This window comes from Geotrypetes seraphini, chromosome 2, assembly GCF_902459505.1.
Source record: "Geotrypetes seraphini chromosome 2, aGeoSer1.1, whole genome shotgun sequence".
Taxonomy (NCBI): domain Eukaryota; kingdom Metazoa; phylum Chordata; class Amphibia; order Gymnophiona; family Dermophiidae; genus Geotrypetes; species Geotrypetes seraphini.
Window position 1 is genome coordinate 460,567,583 of NC_047085.1, and position 19,720 is coordinate 460,587,302.

General features: G+C 41.6%; 1 protein-coding gene across 1 annotated transcript in view; it reads right to left on the reverse strand.

The window, feature by feature from the left end:
- The window catches only part of GTPBP4 (GTP binding protein 4), a 140,212-nt gene that overhangs the window by 49,570 nt on the left and 70,922 nt on the right, over positions 1–19,720 (reverse strand). The window contains exons 10-13 of the mRNA XM_033931552.1: positions 17,669–17,779; positions 12,905–12,982; positions 12,735–12,786; positions 9,702–9,802 (exon numbers count right to left, since the gene is read on the reverse strand). Coding sequence (XP_033787443.1) covers positions 9,702–9,802; positions 12,735–12,786; positions 12,905–12,982; positions 17,669–17,779 — 342 coding nt within the window. The remainder of the gene's footprint in view (positions 1–9,701; positions 9,803–12,734; positions 12,787–12,904; positions 12,983–17,668; positions 17,780–19,720) is intronic.

Consider the following 19,720-nt stretch of genomic DNA (forward strand, 5'->3'; position numbering starts at 1 on the left):
TCAACTGTTCCTGATGTCTTCAGACACATGCATGGTGATTAACCCACTTCTCAAAAAAAAAAAAAACAAAAAACCCTAGCTGGATCCTACCTGCCCCTTCAACTATTGCCCGTTCCTATCCAAGCTTTACTCAAACGCAGTGTCCTCCATTACTGCTTTGACTTCCTTTCATCTCGGCAGACTCTTAGGAACATAATAGCCTTACTGGGTCAGACCAATGGTCCCTCAAGCCCAGTAGTCCGTTCTCATGGTGGCCAATCCAGGTCACTAGTACCTGGCCTAAACCCAAGGTGTAGCAATATTCTATGCTACCGATACAGGAACTTGTCCAAACCTTTTTTAAAACCAGCTACGCTATCTGTGCTTTCCACATCCTCTGGCAATGCGTTCCAGAGTTTAACTATTCTCCGAGTGAAAAAAAATTTCCTCCAATTGATTTTAAAAGTATTTCCCTGTAACTTCATCGAGGGTCCCCTAGTCTTTGTAATTTTTGATGGAGTAAAAAATCAATCCGCTTGTACCCGTTCTACTCCACTCAGGATTTTGTAGACTTCAATCATATCTCCCCTCAGCCGACTCTTTTCCAAGCTGAAGAGCCCTAACAATTTTAGTCTTTCCTCATACAAGAGGAGTTCCATCCCCTTTACCATCTTGGTCGCTCTTCTTTGAACCTTTTCTAGCGCCACTATATCTTTCTTGAGATAAGGAGATCAGAATTGAACGCAATACTCCAGATGAGGTTGCACCATGAAGCGATACAGGGGCATTATAATATTCTTAGTCTTGTTAACCATCCATTTTTTAAATAATTCCTAGCATCCTATTTGCTTTTTTGGCTTCCACCACATACTGGGTGGAAGATTTCATTGTATTGTCTACGACAGGGGTGCCCAACGCGTCGATCGCGATCGACCAGTAGCTCAGGAAGGCAACTCGAGTCGATCGCACTCGTGTTGCCGTCCTGATCTACGGGCCGATCAGCCTTCCTCTCCAGTATTCTCCCTAGGGCCTTTTAGCTGGGTGGTCCACCCAGCTGTCATCTGCCGCTGCTGAACATTTTAAAAAAATACCCAAAAAACCGGCTTGGAGATTTCAGCCCCTAGCGAACTTATGCTCCGGGCTCTAACGTGTGCGTGCAGGCTTCTCTTCTCTTCCCTCCGAAACCGGAAGTTATGCCCGGGGAGGGGGAGGGGGGGGGAGAAGGGAAGCCTGCACGCACATGTTGAGAGCCCTGAAACAAGCGTTCGCTACGGGCTAAGGTGGGAGACATGTTAGTGAAGCATTTCCTCTTCTTGCTGCCGGGTCCTGCCTACTTTCTGTTTCCGCGAAGGCAGGACCCGGCAGCATTTCCCCCAACAGTTCCTCGCGATGCTGGTCGGCCGAAGCAGGGAGAGGTTGGGGCGGCGTCGGCTTTTGGGCGTGTTATTGGCGTCGGCTTTCGGGCCTGTTATTGGTGGCGGTTTGGGTCCTGGTCCCCGATGGCAGTTTGGGTCCCCGATGGCAGTGGCAGTGTCTTGGAGGAGGGCAGGGAGAAAGAAAGAAAGAAAAAGGGCAGGCAGGGAGACAGAAGGAAAGAAGAGAAACAGAAAAAAAGGAAAGGGAGGCAGAGAGAAAGAAAGGGCAGGGGAGAGGAAGGAAAAGTTGGGGGAGGGAATGAGGTGTGGAGGAGAGGAAGCATACAGGCTGAAAGAAGGGAAGAAAGACTGGATGCACAGTCAGAAGAAGAAAGTGCAACCAGAGACTCATGAAATCACCAGACAAAGTAGGAAAAATGATTTTATTTTAAATTTAGTGATCGAAATGTGTCTCAATTTATATCTGCTGTCTATATTTTACACTAAGGTCCCCTTTTACTAAACCGCAATAGAGTTTTTTAGCGCAGGGAGCCTATGAGCGTCGAGAGCAGCGCTGGGCATTCAGCGCAGCTCCCTGCACTCTAAAAACTGCTATCGTGGTTTAGTAAAAAGGGAGGGGGGTATATTTGTCTATTTTTGTATGGTTGTTACTGAGGTGATAGTGCATAGAGTCATCTGCTTTGACCTCTTTGAAAAACCCTGGAATAGGAATGGTAATTAACATTTTCTATGCGTACAGTGTGCGTTGTGTTTTTTTTAAATTTTATTGTTGGTAGATCATTTTGACTTGGTCATTTTAAAAGTAGCTCGCAAGCCCAAAAAGTGTGGGCACCCCTGGTCTACGATAACACCCAGATCCTTTTCTTGGGTGCAAATCCCGATGTGCATCACTTTGCATTTGTCCATATTAAATTTCATCTGCCATTTGGACTCTTGATCCTCTACAATCTGGCTTTCACCCACTCCACTACACTCCACAGAAACTGCCCTTACCAAAATCTGCAGTGGCTTGTTCCTGGCCAGATCTAGGGGCCTTTACTCTTTGCTCATCTTTCTTTACATGTCTGCTGCTTTTGATATTGTTAATCACTGCTTACTTCTTGATACGATGTCCTTGCTTGGATTCCGTGTATCTGTCCTCTCCTGGTTTGCCTCCTACCTCTCCCAACGTACTTTACTGTACCTGCTGGTGGGTCCTTCTCTGCTGCTATCCCACTAGCAGTTGGTGTACCCCAAGGGCTCTGTCTTAGATCTCTTCTCTCTCTACACCTCTTCCCTCAATGCCCTGATCTTCTGCCATGGCTTCCAGTATCACCTATGTGCTGAAGATTCCCAGATCTACTTCTCTACACCTGAGATTTCACCTAAAATCAAAGAAAAAAAATCAGCCTGTCTGGCTGATATTGCTTATAAACCAAAAGCTCCCAAACTATAAATCTAAATACCAAAAATTATTTACAAAATCATTTTTATATGTTGGTAGGATATAGCTCAGAGACATGGAGGGGTCAACAAGGGGGACATGCCCCAACCACCTCACCACTCAATCATTGTTTGAGCCTCCATTTTAATTTTCTTGCAAAATATCACTTATAATTAATAAAACTTGGAATATTCTTTAAAAATTTTTAGAAGTGAAAAACCACTTAACTAATGGTTGGTTTCGACGTGGCACATTTCAATTACTGCTTCAGGAAACCATACAGGCTGGAAATCTAAAGTCTAAAATGGTTTGTCAGCAAGAGCGGGTAAAATTCTAAAACAATACAAACATCAAAAATTACTTCATTAGAACTGTTCTAAAACATTTTAAAGTACGCTCAAAAATAAGTACTAACAAAATTCATATGACTTATGGGCTAAAGGATACCTGAAAGACTTTTAGTTCTTCATTCTTACAGAGGCTCTAAAAATCACTAATTAATGGCGAAAAACGCCAAGGGGAGAAAGAATTTAAAGGGTCACTGCATAAAATACATGATGACATGACCTATGCATGAGCCAATAGAGGCGAAGTCCACTTAAAACAGCTGATTTATAGCAAACATCATAACGGCTTTCAGAGATACATAATTTATTTAGATTGGAAACATTCCATACTTTACAGGAAGGCCTTCCACTCAATTTCACTATTTAACCCATGGGGTGCTAAAGTTTGGAGTTGAAAAATCCACCGTTGCTTCTTACTCCAGAGTAGCTAAATCGCCCCCACATGACAAGTGTGGGACTTCCAATACTGAAAACTGTAAAGCTGTTATCTGGTGTCCATTTTCGGCCCAATGTTGGACTAGGGGAGCATCCTTGATTCTTAATTCTGCTTAAATGCTCTCATTTTTCCAAGATGTTATGTTGGAAACGCTACATAGATGATATTTTTATGGTGTGATTAGGTACTAATACCGAACTTGAGCAATTTCATACATGGATTAATCAGTGTGATCCCAACTTGTCATTCACATTTACCATTCATTGCAGTTACCGTTTTTGGATTTATTGATTTCTGTCAGAGGGGGAACTTTCAGTACATCCATTTTCAGGGATAACATCCCAGTATGGCAATTTTTACGCCTTCATCGTATTTGCTCATCGGTATGTGAATTCCAAGCTAGAACTGAAGAAATGCGAATAAGGTTTCTCTCCAGGGGTTACCCCCCATCAATCATAAAAAAAAGCATATAAGAGGGCACTGTATGCCCAAAGAGAAACACTGCTTAAGCCCGCTCCTAAAGAGAATGAATCCTCTTTGGTATGTATGCTACCGTATTCACAACATGCTTTCAGGATTAAACAAATAATCAAAACTCATTGGAATGTCCTACAATTCCACTCTATATTTCAAGTTTCCCCATTTCACCTTCTCCAAAGGATGCAATCTAAGACAAAAATCCATTTTTGCCTATTTCTGGTATTCAGCAAGGACATGCCATATGTGGCAGATGCCAGCAATGTTCTTTCAGCAAACCCCTGCAAGATATGGGGTTACCTCAATAGGCTTTATAACATATACCATCTTTTTGACTGTAATACAAGTGGTGTCATTTATATTATTCAATGTCCGTGTTCTTAATACTATGTAGGCCACACAATGTGGAGTATTCGAGTCAGAATTGGAGAGCATTTAAGCAGAATTAAGAATCAAGTTAAGGATGCTCCCCTAGTCCAACATTGGGCCGAAACTGGACACCAGATAACAGTTTTACAGATTTCAGTATTGGAAGTCCCACGCTTGTCACTTGGGGACAATTTAGCAGTGCTACTCTGGAGTAAGGAGCAACGGTGGATTTTTCAACTCCAAACTTTAGCACTCCATGGGTTGAATAGTGAAACTGAGTGGAAGGCCTTCCTGTAAAGTATGGAATGTTTCCAATCTGAATAAATTATGTATCTTTGAAAGCTGTTACGATGTTTGCTATAAATCAGCTTCTATTGGCTCATGCATAGGTCATGTCATCACATATTTTACGCAATGACTCTTTAAATTATTTCTCCCCTCGGCGTTTTTCACCATTAAGTAGCGATTTTGAGAGCCTCTGTAAGAATGAAGAACTAAAAGTTTTTCAGGTATCCTTTAGCCCATAAGCCATATGAATTTTGTTAGTACTTATTTTTGAGCATGCTTTAAAATGTTTTAGAACAGTTCTAATGAAGTAATTTTTGATGTTCCTATTGTTTTAGAATTTTACCTGCTCTTGATGACAAACCATTTTGGACTTTAGAATTCCAGCCTGTATGGGTTCCTGAAGCAGTAATCGAAATGTGCAACGTCGAAACCAACCATTAGTTAAGTGGTTTTTCACTTCTAAAAATTTTTGAAGAGTATTCCAAGTTTTATTAATTATAAGTGATATTTTGCAAGAAAATTAAAAATGGAGGATCAAGCAATGATTGGGTGGTGAGGTGGTTGGAGCATGTCCTCCTTGTTGATCCCTCCATGTCTCTGAGCTATATCCTACCAACATATAAAATTATTTTGTGAATGATTTTTGGTATTTAGATTTATAGTTTGGAAGCTTTTGGTTTATAAGATATTTTTTGATTCCATTATTGATATTTTTTGGTGTTATATCCTTTCCCCTGCATCAGTTTGACTTTGGCTGATATTGCTGCCTGGATTTGCTGCTGCCACATGAAACTAAATATGCCCAAAACTGAACTGCTCCTCTTTCTTCCTAAACCCTCTGCTCCTCTCCCTCTGTTATCCGTCTCAGTAAATAATACTGTCATTGCTCCTGTCTCCTCTGCTTGTAACCTTGGAGTCATCTTTGACTCTGACCGCTCATTTTCTACCCACATCCAAAAGACTGCTAAAGCCTGTCACTTCTATCTCTATCACATCACCAAAATTCACTCCTTCCTCTCTAAGCACAAGGCCAGACCCTTGTCCACACTCTTAACATAGAAACATGATGGCAGATAAAGGCCAAATAGCCCATCAATTCTGCCCATCCGTAGTAACCATTATCTCTTTCTCTCTCTGAGAGATCCCACGTGCCTATCCCAGGCCTTTTTGAATTCAGACACAGTCTCTGTCTCCACCACCTCTTCTGGGAGACTGTTCCACGCATCTACTACCCTTTCTGTAAAAAAGTATTTCCTTAGATTACTCCGGAGCCAATCACCTCTTAACTTCATCCTATGCACTCTCATTGAAGTGTTTCCTTTCAAATGAAAGACTCGACTCATGGGTATTTAAATGTCTCTATCATATCTCCTCTCCCACCTTTCCTCCAAAGTATACAGATTGAGATCTTTAAGTCTGTCCCCATACGCCTTACCATTTTAGTAGCCTTCCTCTGGACTGACTCCATCCTTTTTATATAGAAGGTGTAGCCTCCAGAATCGTACTCAATATTCTAAATGAGATCTCACCAAAGTCTTATACAGGGGCATCAATACCTCCTTTTTCCTACTGGCCATACCTCTCCCTATGCAACCTAGCATCCTTCTAGCTTTCGCCTTCATCTTTTCAACCTGTTTGGCCACCTTAAGATCATCACATACAATCACACCCAAGTCCCGCTCTTTTGTTGTGCATATAAGTTCTTCACCCCCTCTTGTAACCTCACACTTAAGACTACTGCAATCTACTTTTAACATGTTTCCCACTGAAATGCCTCTCCCCCCCTGCAATCTGTATAAAACCCTGCTGCACAACTTATCTTCTGCCAACCTCGTTACACTCACCTCACCCCTCTCCTCAATTCACTTCACTGACTCCCAAACTGCCTTTGCATACAGTTCAAACTCCAATTACTAACCTACAAGTGTGTTCATTCTGCAGCCCCTCAGTATCTTTCCTCTCTCTCCTTATACCCCTCCCCAGGAACTCCGTTTCTCATCTTGCCACCCCATATGCCTAGAATAAACTATCTGAGTCCATCTGCCATGCGCATTCCCTTCCCTTGTTCAAAAGTAGGCTGAAAACCCACCTTTTAGAGACAGCCTTCAATTCATAACCCTACTTCCAATTGCCCTCTGCTCACCACCTAGCCAGCAGTTTAACTATCTCATCTAACTGTAACTCCTAGCCTGGAATCTTATTTGTCTGTCTTGATTATTTAGATTGTAAGCTCACTGGAGCAGGGACTGTCTCCTTTGTGACCATGTATAGTGCTATGTATATCTGGTAGCGCTTATACATAGTAGTAGTATATTTTTCTATGAGGCTATTTTATTAACTTGCAATAAGTGCTAGCACTTTTACTGCGGCTTAAAATGGCTTACCATGGGACGTGCTCAAACATCCTGTGGTAGGTGTTGAGATTTGTGCAGATAAATCACAAGCTGAAAAAATATTTTTATGTTTTCCATGGAGGGGGCATGTTGGGAGGGGGAGTGAGCGTTTCTGTGCGGCTACATTACTGAGTAGAATTTGCATATAACCTCTTACTTGCTACAACATAGGTGTCAGTAAATGCATATGTGCTAATGTTTTTAATGGCTATGTGCCAATGGCAACATTAGTGTATGTATCATACAATACAAAGGAAAAAAATCACAACCCCACGTGTGAACTGTGCAAGCAAAAAAGAGAGTGGGGAAGGGACACAAGTCAAACCGCCATAAGGACAGTTGATTTATTAGAATATCAACAAATTCAAGTTAAAAACGCACATATGTATAAATAAAATGTGACAGGCAAATAAAATCCTTGTAATAAACCCCAACATGGTCTGTATTTCGGCCATCTTCGGGCTTCTTCAGGGGTGTAAAAGGTAGCCCAGTAGATGGCGCCAAAATGCAAAAATAAAAATAAAAAATCAAGCCAAAATGATTACTTGCGGTATGTATTATACAATTCCTGTTACCCGACACAGTGTCCAAAAGAAACACAATCTTGAGAGAACACTGCAAATATCTCAAAAATCTTGTTTCTCCCCAAATATTTAAGTTTTTAATTTTTTTGTTCTTATATTTTTTCTCTACTTTTACCCCTGAAGCAGACATCAGCCAAAACTTTCTGATGTCAGTTTTATTTTGTAAAATTATGAACTTTATCTTTGAGATTGTCTGCTCCCCTCTCTTTCCTCTCCACTTCCTTCCAGCGTCTGTTCCCCTCTCTCTCTCCTCCCCACCTCCATGCAGCGTCTTTTCCCCTCTCTCTCTCTCTCCTCCCACCTCTATACAACGTCTTTTCCCCTCTCTCAACCCCACTTCAATGCAGCATCTGCTCCCCCTCTCCTCCCCATTTCCCTTCGGCATCTGTTCCACTCTCCCTCCCCCTCTCTCTCCACTTCTCTTCAGCATCTTCTGCCCTCTCTCTCCTCTACACTTCCTTCCAGCTTCTGTTCCTCTCTACCCTCCCCTTTGGCGCCACTCCTCTTCCCTCTTCCCCTCATTGGGCCATCTCTGTCCCTTCCTATCACCTTCGCAGGTGCTATTCAGAATCAAGGTTCTCTCTCCAAGTGGTCTGGACGCCACAGCCTTCTCACAGGTTGCATGCGATTGCCCCAAAGCTTCTCCTCTGATGCAATTTCTTGTTTCCGCCTGGGAGCTCACATCAGAGGAGAAGTTTCAGGGCAATCGTGCGTGACTTATGAGAAGGCTAGGGCATCCAGGCCGTTCGGAGAGAGAAAACTTTGAAAAGCACAAGCGAAGGTGAGGGGAAGGGAGGAAGATACCTCGACAAGGGGAAGAGATGCCCAGACTGTGGCGATTGGGAGGGAGGGGGCTTCTGGACTGCGTGATCGCGAGGAAGGCTGCTGACTGGGAGGGGTGGGGAGGCAATGCATGGCAGATACTTTACTGCGGGGACAAGGGCCTTGTCGCCGTACCCGTGGCTACCAATCTTTTTTTCACCCCATTCATGCAGATTATCCGCGGCTAGCCGCAGCTAACAGTCACTGTCACATTCTCTAATCCTGAGTCCATGCAATGGCAGCAGTCAGGTTCTCTAAGGAAAAAATTCAAGACACAAAAGTCAGCAGGAAAGATCATGGCCATAGTGTTTTGGGATTTGTAATGACTGACTATTTTCCAAGGGGCCAAACAGTTAATGCAGAATACTTCTGTTACTTGCTGGGCCAGTTAAAGGAGGTATTGAAAGAAAAAAGGAGAGGGAAGCTGTGGAAAGGAGTTCTCTTTTTACAAGACAATGCATCTGCTCACAAGGCTGGCAAAACGATGGATGTTTTGATGCAGTGCATAGACCATCCACCCTACTTACCAGATATTGCTCCATCTGCCTATTTTCTGTTTCCAAACCTTAAAAAGAGTTTGAAAGGCCGAAAATTTTCGAGTGATTCAACGATGATTGCAGCAGCAGGGAAGTATTTCAGTGACCAGACATCAAAGTATTTTTTGGAACAATTACAGAAACTTCAGACACGATGTGCCAAGTGTGTTGAACTTAGGGGTGAATATGTGGAATAACTTGTAAGTTTCATAGCTCCATGCCATTCCTTTCTTGGTCGGGCTGAGAACTTTACAGCACCCAGCTCTCAATTAGACAAAATCTGTGTAAAATTTTGTTTTGAAAAAGTATCTAGTGAAAAAGAAGGTGCAAAGCTCCATGGGAACATTTTGCTTAGGCAATTTTTAAATTCTGTATTTACATTCACTTTCAATTTATATACTGGAGCAAAATCACAGGTTAAAAAAGGTACCATATAAGCTGTACAGCACTGTAGGTAGTTCGGAAATTGACCATAGACAGCAATACAATTTTTCATATAATAAAAATAAACAAACAATGGGCAATAAGTGTGGGGAATATGGAAAAACAGCAATCAGTTCTGTTCTCGGGAATCTGTTAAACAGGTTTGTGTTTGAATACTGAACACTTCCACCAAAAACTGCATAGGGTGATAAGGAGTTCAAGATGAGAGGAGAGAAAATAAAGCTCACCTTCATGATGTCTGGGTCAATATAATCAGCAATATTATGGCCTTGCCAGACCTCTGGTACCTTGTCATATTTTTCAGAAGTATTCATTATGTCCCAATATTCTACAAAAAAATTTAACAGTTCATTCTTGGGTCAAAATATGAAGGTAACATTTAAATAACATTCAACTTTTCTGAGTGGAACAATCCCTATGAAATGTGGCACTGAACTTCCATTTTTCAAGAAAGAGAACACCACTGCCAAAGGACTGTGAATAAAGTCAAATAAGTTAACAGGAAAGTGATTGTTTATGACATACAGTATTAAAATATAATGTCACGCTAAACATATTAAGAAGTGTGGCAAAATAACTGAGGTAAACTGTCATAAAACAATGAAGCACATATAAAGCATCTGGTGTAGGAGTCTTAAAGGTGGAGATGACAAAGGAAGAAAAAAATACACAAAAATCTATACTCTGCCTTTTTTGTAAAAACAAAGCAGATGCTGCAACTTCCTTCTAGTCACTTAAAATCCTTTGTTTCTATATATTGCAATCCTCATTAATACCAATTGTGACATTCCAATATTTTCTCATTTCCCACCAATGCTCCTTACAAAGGACAAGCATGGCGGCAACCTCCTGTTGCTAACAAGAATATGTACTCAAATGGAGCTATACAACAGAATCACCATTATAAATTATTATAATGAATTTTCTATGTTGGACCCCCGGAAAATCTCTCATTGTTATTAATGCTCGGTTGTTACTGACAACCTCAACTCCCTCAACTGCTGTAATTCTCCTCATCTTATCTGCTTTTTAATGTACAGCATCTTGACTGGGAGCTGCCCAAGAAGAAGGTATATAAAAATGTTAAAGAAACAAAAACAGCACAGTCACATGAAATCAATATTGGAAACAATTATTAGTTTTACCAACATTTTTATGCTTTTATTAAGGTACTGCAATATAGGAACTTGGTGAAAATTAGGTGGTACTCCAGAAACAGTGAAGGCAGATGAAGACCATGAAGCTGATTCTCTAAAGTCACTGTGCATTTAACGATTGCAGTAACATAGTAACATAGTAGATGACGGCAGATAGACCTGAATGGTTCATCCAGTCTGCCCAACCTGATTCAATTTAAATTTTTTCTTCTTAGCTATTTCTGGCCAAGAATCCAAAGCTCTACCCGGTACTGTGCTTGGGTTCCAACAGCCAAAATCTCCGTCAAAACCTACTCCAGCCCATCTACACCCTCCCAGCCGTTTAAGCCCTCCCCAGCCCATCCTCCCCCAAATGGCCATATACAGACACAGACCGTGCAAGTCTGCCCAGTACTGGCCTTAGTTCAATATTTAATATTATTTTCTGATTCTAGATCCTGTGTTCATCCCACGCTTCTTTGAACTCTGTCACCGTTTTCCTCTCCACCACTTCTCTCGGGAGCGCATTCCAGGCATCCACTACCCTCTCTGTAAAGTAGAATTTCCTAGCATTGCTCTTGAATCTATCACCCCTCAACCTCAAATTATGTCCTCTGGTTTTACCACTTTCCTTTCTCTGGAAAATATTTTGTTCTAGGTTAATGCCCTTCAAGTATTTGAACGTCTGAATCATATCTCCCCTGTCCTTCCTTTCCTCTAGGGCAGGGGTAGGCAATTCTGGTCTTCGAGAGCCGGAACCAGGTCAGGTTTTCAGGATATCCACAGTAAATACGCATGAGATAGATTTGCATCTCAAGGAGGCAGTGCATGCAAATCCATTTCATACATATTCATGGTGCAGATCCTGAAAATCTGACCTGGCTCCAGCTCTCGAGGACTGGAATTGCCTACCCCTGCTCTAGAGTATACATATTCAGGGCTTCTAGTCTGTATCATTTTTGTCGCCCTCCTCTGGACCACTTCAAGTATTCTTACGTCCTTCTCCAGATAATGTCTCCAAAACTGAACACAATACTCCAAGTGGGGCCTCATCAACGACCTATACAGGGGCATCAATACCTTCTTCCTTCTACTGACTACGCCTCTCTTTATACAGCCCAGCATCCATCCTATTTTGAAACTATATTTTACTAAAAAACAGGCTCTGTTTTGTGGCCAAAGAATTCTCATATTTCCTGAGGTCTCTAAGCAGACTCAAATGAAGAGGAAGCAGTTCCTAGCACTAAGGCCAAAGGCCTTGGCTATGGGCGCAACCTTCTTAAAATTTTCCTGTAAATGCCTTATTTCATATGCAAGTGATAAGAATGTTTTTTTAGACCCAGTCTGGTTAGAAGGTTTTCTAAAAGATAAACCGGTTCAAACACTATCTTAGACTTATTTGGTTATTTGTAACTAGGGAGGATTATTGAAGGACTGTATAGAAATAGGTGCCACGTTCTGCCTTTTTAACTCTTTTTTCCTCACTAAATTTATGTTGCTTTAAGAAAGGTACTGTCGGCCAGATATCATTGAATGATTTTGGTTTTTCTTTTGTAAATGTTTATGATGATATTGGTGGATTTTCCTGAGTTAGTTATATATATAAATTGTAAAAAATGAATAAAAAACAAAACAAAACAAGGAAGTTCCAAGCACCAGAAGACCAAAGAAAATCCAAAAATAACTCAAAGAAAAAAAAAAAAAAAAAAAAACAGAGCAGAACAGAAATACTCCTTTCAGTTTGAATGCAAAAGGGAAAAACTGTAGGTGACAGTAGAGCTCTCAGTGAAGCAGGAGGGCTACAGAAAAATCCAGAGTGGATTCCTTCTGCAGAGGCTTGCGTCCATGAGGAGATTACCTGCTTGTCCAGAATAACACACCTATTACATTGGAAATAGTATTGTATTAACCTATCAAATAACAGATTGAAGAAAATCCAGAATAGCTGAAGTAAGCTGATAGAAATTGCTTAACCTAGTAAAGTTAAGGAAGGAACTTTGCTCTTTCAAGCACTCATTAGTTTATAAAAGTTATGCATCAACCCAAACATTGCACTGGTTTATCCATTGACTGATTGACATATACTGTATAAACCAAAGAATATACAGACAGCAAAACACTTACTATGAAGATCCAATACATAATCATCTCCAAATTCCATTTCCAGATCTCTTTCCTGCAAAGATATACACATTTCTCATGAGTATTATTTATTAGTTGTCCAAGCAGGCGTATTTCTTACCAATCTAGCACTTGTCTAGGCATGCCAAAAAACAGCAGCAACATGCACTCACCAGCTTTCTTTTTGGAGAGTCCACTTCCATGCGTCTCTTTCGAAACAGAGCTCCCTCTGGAATGAATGGGGGTCTCTCCTAATGAGGAAAAAAAATGCAACAGTCAGTCCAACACAACTCTCTAGCAAAGTTTATCATGCTGCTAACTATTTCCCTCTCTCACTCAAAACAATTTTCAACACTGAAGTTGAAAGCAAAAAAGCCAGAAGGGTAAAGGTATTGTTCTTCAAATGCAGCAACATATAAACAAGCTACAGTGGGGGCCATTTTTGCACCCATTGCCGTGCCCTTAATTTGCAGGAAGTTGATCATAATCCGATTATCGAGTTGGGAGAGGGGAGAGTTGGGAGAGGGGATATCACATGTCTTATTACAGGCTTTAGAAATGGGAGTCATCACAGAGGGAGAGTTCAAGTTTCTAAAATGTCCTTGCCCAGTTACTCCAGTCATTTATTTTGTGCCAAAAATACATTAATCACTGGTGGATCCTCCCGGTCGTCCGATAGTTGCTGGCATTGGTTCTATTTTGGAACATTGTCTGAATTTCTAGATCTGCAATTGAAGGACTGTGTTCCACAAAGTAAGTCCTATGTGAAAGATACGGGATCTATGATCAAAATGTTGGATACTTTTCAAGAAATTCCTGAACAAGCGATTTTAGTAACTTTGGACATTACAGCTCTATATACCAACATTCCACAGTCAGCGGCTGTTAACATTATCCAGCATCATCTGCAGCAAAAGGGATTGTCTTCTAAGCGTATTGAATTCTTGGTCAATATAGCTTCTATAGCCTTGAACAAGAATTATATTCAGTTTGATCAATCATACTTCCTGCAAATTAAGGGCACGGCAATGGGTGCAAAAATGGCCCCCAATGTAGCTTGTTTATATGTTGCTGTATTTGAAGAACAATACCTTTACCCTTCTGAATATTTCACTAAACTGTTGATGTGGAAACGGTACATCAATGATGTCTTTGTGGTTTGGATGGGAACTACAACAGAGTTTTCTTCTTTTTTGACATGGTTAAATCAGGGAGATACCAACTTGCAATTTACAGCTCAAGTTGACCCTCATTCGCTGCCTTTTTTGGACATTAATATTTCTTTATGGCATGGCAAGTTCAATACCACTATTTACAGAAAATCCACGGATCGCAACAACCTATTGAGGTATGAAAGCCATCACCCGAAGCATTTAAGAGATAACATCCCTACGGGACAGTTTTTGAGGTTACGCCGGCTATGTTCCTCAAAAAGCCAATTCATTGAGAAAGCTGAAGAAATGAAGGAGCGGTTTCAAGAGAGGGGATACCCTAATTCATCCATTAAGAGGGCATACAAAAAGGCGCTTTATTCACAGAGAGGTGTTGTTTACCTCTTATGATAGAACTGAAGATGTGTCCTCAGTGTGTGTTTTACCATACTCAAGCAATGCCTTTAAGATCAAACGGATCATTCAATCACATTGGAACATCTTACAATATCACACAATTTTTGAGGATCCACCAAGGTTTGCATATTCACGTTCACGTAATCTAAAGCAATACCTTACTAGAGCGCAATATAGCTCTAGCATCAGCCCCTCTAGTGCAGTTCAGGGTTTTCATTCACCATGCACATCATGTACTATGTGTCAATACAGTGTCACCTTGGATGATATGACTGTCCCTGATTGGGTTAAGAGATATAAAAAACAAACTGCTACTGATTGCAGTACTAAAGGGGTGGTATATGTGGTACAGTGCCCGTGTCAGCTATTATATGTGGACCATACGATTAGATCCATTTGCAGCAGAATTGATGAGCACATTAGCAGAATAACTAAAGAAGTGTTAGAGGCTCCTCTTACCAAACATTGGTTGGATGAAAAACACTCAGGCCCTGATTCTGTATAGGACGCCCGGGAGAGGTGTCCTATTCAGAATCGGGCCTACACTAAACCCCGATTTTGTAACCGGCGTCCATGTTACAGACGCTGGTTAGAGAATCGGGTTAGATTAGACACAGCCTACTACACTTATCGCAGCAAGGGATCTCTCTGCCGCTATAAGTATAGCGGGCCGCGGCCGCCTGTCCGATTGCCGGCAGGAGGTGCCCAACCCTCCTGCCAGAAGATGCCCCCCCCCCCCGACACTACCGATCACTGGCAGGAGGGTGCCCAATCCCTCCTGCCCGAAGACGCACCCCTCCGCACCCTCCCCCCCTGCGCTAACAGCCCCCAAACCTCCACCCCACCAAACTAACCTTTTCTTTTGGCCAGACGGGTCTTACCCGTCCAGCCGGCAGGCCGCCTCTTCGAAATGAGGCGGGCCCGCCCCTTCCCGGCCCATCCCGCCGAAGCCTAAGGCCTGATTGGCGCCTGGGCCAATTCTTTGGCAAGCTTTAAATAAAGTGGATTCAGCTACTCCCCTCCCCCACCAACTACCTGTTAAGTTGGCTGGGGTAGGCCTGCTAAAATCCAGGCCTAGGCAGCACGTTCTGAGAGTGTTTAAAACACGGCAAATGACCAGTGTAAAGGCTGGGTAATTCCTGTAGCCTTAGTTTGCCCTTGTGACTGTGGGACTGACAGGGCAAGGCTACACTAGAACCATTTGAACTTACCTGCAAGAAAGGTGTGGGCTGTATTTTTACAAGTCCCAATTTTGTGTTTATGTTTGAGCTAAAAGCCTGAACTGTGGCAGTTTGCCACGTAGGAAATAAAGTTGGACTCAGTTTTATTGAAAAACTTTATTGTTCCTGACTTTTTGTTTTATTTTACTCTTAAGACCAGCAGGACCTTCAACTTCGCTGGCAGGAGGGTGCCCAGGGGGGGAGGGTGCGGAGGGGGTGCATCTTCGGGCAGGAGGGATTGGGCATCCTCTTGCCAGCGATCGGTAGTGTCGGGGGGGGGGCATCTTCTGGCAGTAGGGTTTGGGCACCCTCCTACCAGCGATCGGTAGTGTCGGGGGGGGGGGGGGCGGTCGGTAGTGTTGGGGGGGGGCATCTTCTGGCAGGAGGGTTTGGGCACCCTCCTGCCGGCAATCGGACATGCGGCCGCGGCAGAGAAATTCCTTGCCGCAATAAGTATAGCGGCCGCATCTACTTACAATGTAGACCAGCATTTTGTTGGCCTATATTGTAAGCGTCTCTTCCTCTACTAGGGAGACGCGTAGGGCCGCCTAGGTTCGCCTAAGGCCCTTAGGTGAGCTTAGGCGTCTTGCGGGCCTCCCTAGGCTCCCGGAGGCGCCTTCAATATAGGCAGCCTGCCTGGGGAGCATTTTTTTTAAAAAAGTGCATCCCGATTGGCTGATTAGACAGCTGTAGGACGCCTTCAGCAGCCTAAAATCGGGACGCACTTTGTAGAATCAGGGCCTCAGTGTCCGCTCTACGTTTTTCCATCTTGGAGGTCCATAGGTTACCATGAGGAGGCGATCTTAAAGCTAGATTGTACTCCAAAGAACAAGCCTGGATTTTCAAGTTGGGAACTTTGGCACCAAATGGGTTAAATAGTGACATTGAATGGCGGGCTTTCCTTTAACTACCCTCCAGGGTGGTTTTTTTGATGTTTGATTTTTTCCGATTTTTTATTTTTGTTTCCTTTTAGTTATGGGTTTAGGTTAGGTGAATAAATTTTTATGTTCCAAAGTTTGACTTGCCAGGCTTAATATTTTGCTGGCAGTTTGAGAACTTTAGTATTTTGTCCTTTGTGGGACCAGTAGTTTCAGTGTATGTGCTTGGTTGGAATGAGGAGGAGTCTGTATAGCGCTGATGTCATCTTGGGGCATCAATTAGCTGGGGTTTAAAACAGGCCTGTCCACCGGCACTCTTTTGGCCGCTGGATAATGAGGAGGTCTGAATTTTTGCAGTTAGCACCTGAGTTCTAACAATATATGGTGAGTTCCTTTTTTCCTTTTGAAATCAGGATGTAACTTTAGGTTAGTAAAGATGTGTTGGTTTTAACAATTGTGTATAAATAAAGTAATGCTGGATTTTAACTTTGCTTGTCTTAGAGACTTCATTGCCCACTTTTTTGGAAGGGTTCAGCAGTGGCTTTTCGGTTCCCTGACGCAGTATCAAAACGTGCACGTAGGAACCAGTGATTCTCTAAAGCTAAGTTTTATTCTTTTTAGAGTTTCATACCCAAAATGATAAAACCTGTTTGGTTTTGAGTAATCAACTAGAGAGATATATACCATTCTTCTGACACTGTATTGAACTATGCAATAATAGTCGGTGAGGCGGTTTTATAGCCTTCATGTCTCTGAGCACAGTTCCTAAAAACAGTAAAGAATAACTTTTTTAGATTTATTTTTTTTTCTGATTAATACATATGGAGTGACTTTTTGTTAGTTTATGTTCTCTTTTGTCACTCAACAGCTTAGTACTGTGTGAGTTATATTGCCTCTCTTTTTGGTTTTTTAACTGTAATTAAGGCACATGCGCAGCAGACACTAAGGGCTCCTTTCACAAAGCCGCACTAGGGCCTTAATGCGTGGAATAGTGCGTGCTAAATTGCCGTGCGCGCTAGCCGCTACCACCTCCTTTTGAGCAGGCGATAGATTTTCAGCTAGCGCGCACTAATCCGGTGCGTGCGTTAAAACCGCTGGCGCACCTTTATAAAAAGAGCCCAAAGAATTACAAACACAAAATATCCTATAAATTCAAACATTACACAATTGCTTTTTATACAGTAGATACCACACTACAAAAATAATTTAAGGAACATTTTATATAGCAAAAACATAAAAACATCTGACATTTGAATGCCTGTGAAACTTGCCTTTTCATCTCTTTTTGATGGCATAGCCAAGTGCAGCCTATTAAGCACATCATTCACTTTGTTCCCTTTCATTTTAGTGTCAACACGGTGAGCCAGAAGTCTGTCACAAGCCTAATGCCAAAGGAAAAAAAATACAGATTACAGCTAACTGTTGATTTTACTGCACATATGCTATCAATGAAACATAACAAATATTTATCTGGGGAACAAAGCCAAGTTCCTTAAACTCAAACCCACAAAAAAGAAGCAATATTCTGGGAACAACCCCCACACTTTATTGTATATTTATTAAAAAAATCAAATATATTCAAAAACGCTTCCAATCCCGTTTAATCACTGCACACCAAAACCCCACTCAAACTCAAAAATAATCAACATCCAGAAGTCCCAAATAAAATATGTGTACAGCGATGTAAAGTATGCACTCCCTCCTGATTTCCCCTATTACTGCATTATATGTCACATTGGTTTCTGATCTTTTAACAAAATGTAGTATTAGACAAGAGAACCCAAGTAGAAACATAATTTTTACGTTATTACTTAAAGAACAACCACCCTCTCTCCCTCTTTTTATGAATCCACGTTAGGTTTTCTATCCCCAGCTGCGATGCTAAAAGCTCCGATGCTCATAGAATTCTTATGAGCATTGGAGCTAATACCGCCAACAGCCGGCAATAAAAAAGCCTAACGAAGCTTCATAAAAGGGGGCAAAAGTTATCCAAACCATTATCACCCTTGTGAAAAAGTAACTGTCCCCTAAACTTGTTGTACATATCTCCTTTAGCAGCAATAGCTATCAAATGCTTCCTATAATTTAGTATCAGTCTTCCATATCACTGTGGAATAATCTTAGCCCACTCTTTGCATAGACTGATCATTTCAGATCCTGTCACATCATCTCTATTGGATTCAAATCAGGGCATTTGATTCGGCCAGAACTTTAATTTGATTCTTTCTCAGCCATTCAGATGTAAATTTGCTATTGTATTTTGGATCACTGAAATAAGATTGGGTTATGCAGCAAGACAATCATTCTCCTTATGAAGTTTCTGGTACAGTGCAGAATTCATGGTTCCTTTCACAGTATATTTGCTTTATATCAGACAAAATGGAATCAACATTGTCCAAAGAATTACACTTTTGATTTATTTGTTCATACAACATTTGATCATCCAGATGTGTTTTTGCAAATGTGAGACAAGCACTGATCTTACTCTTGGCTAGCAGTGATTTCTTTCCTGCTTCTCTCCAACAGAGGAACACTAAATTTCAGTTTTGGTTACAGCCAAAACCAGCTCACAATCCATTTTCTGTCCGGTTTCAGCTGAAAAGTTATTTTAATTTTCAGTCACGTCAATCAAAAAATGACCATGTGTTTTTAGTGGATACCTAAAATTTGTGCTCTGTTCCATTTTAGAGTTGCGCAGGGACAGAAACCAAACTCATCCCCATCCATCCCCGCTGGAATCGAATCCATCCCTGTCCAACCCCACAAGTAATTTCTTCTGTCCCTGCACAGCCCCATAAACTTCAAAAGTAGTTATTTCATTTAATTATGCTACTGAATTAGAGGCTCATTATGCTACCGAATTAGAGACCCATTTACAAATAAACAGAGACACTTTATTAATTTAGAAATAATAATTGGGAAGAATACATACTTTATAAATGGGTCTCTGCCAGAGCCTATAATGTAAACATAAAATATAAATATGCCAGTTGATGAGGACCTTCAAGCTATGTCAGCTTAAGATGTCCTCTGAAGGTGGCCAAAAATCCCTTTTACAAAGCTTGGGAGGCAGCAGCAATGTTCCTAAGCCAAAGATACTGACACCTCAGTGGCTCAAGAATTTTGCCAGCACCTCCTGAACTTGGTAGAAGGAATTTCCAGCCACCTATGGAGGATTATCTCAGTTGGCGGTATTAGGGAATCCCCACCAGTTACAGTAAGGGTCAGCAAATATTTCAGCAATGGAGAAATGCATTTCCTTTTCTGTTGAACACAATACAAAGACATCTGCTATATACATAAGAACATAAGAATTTGCCGCT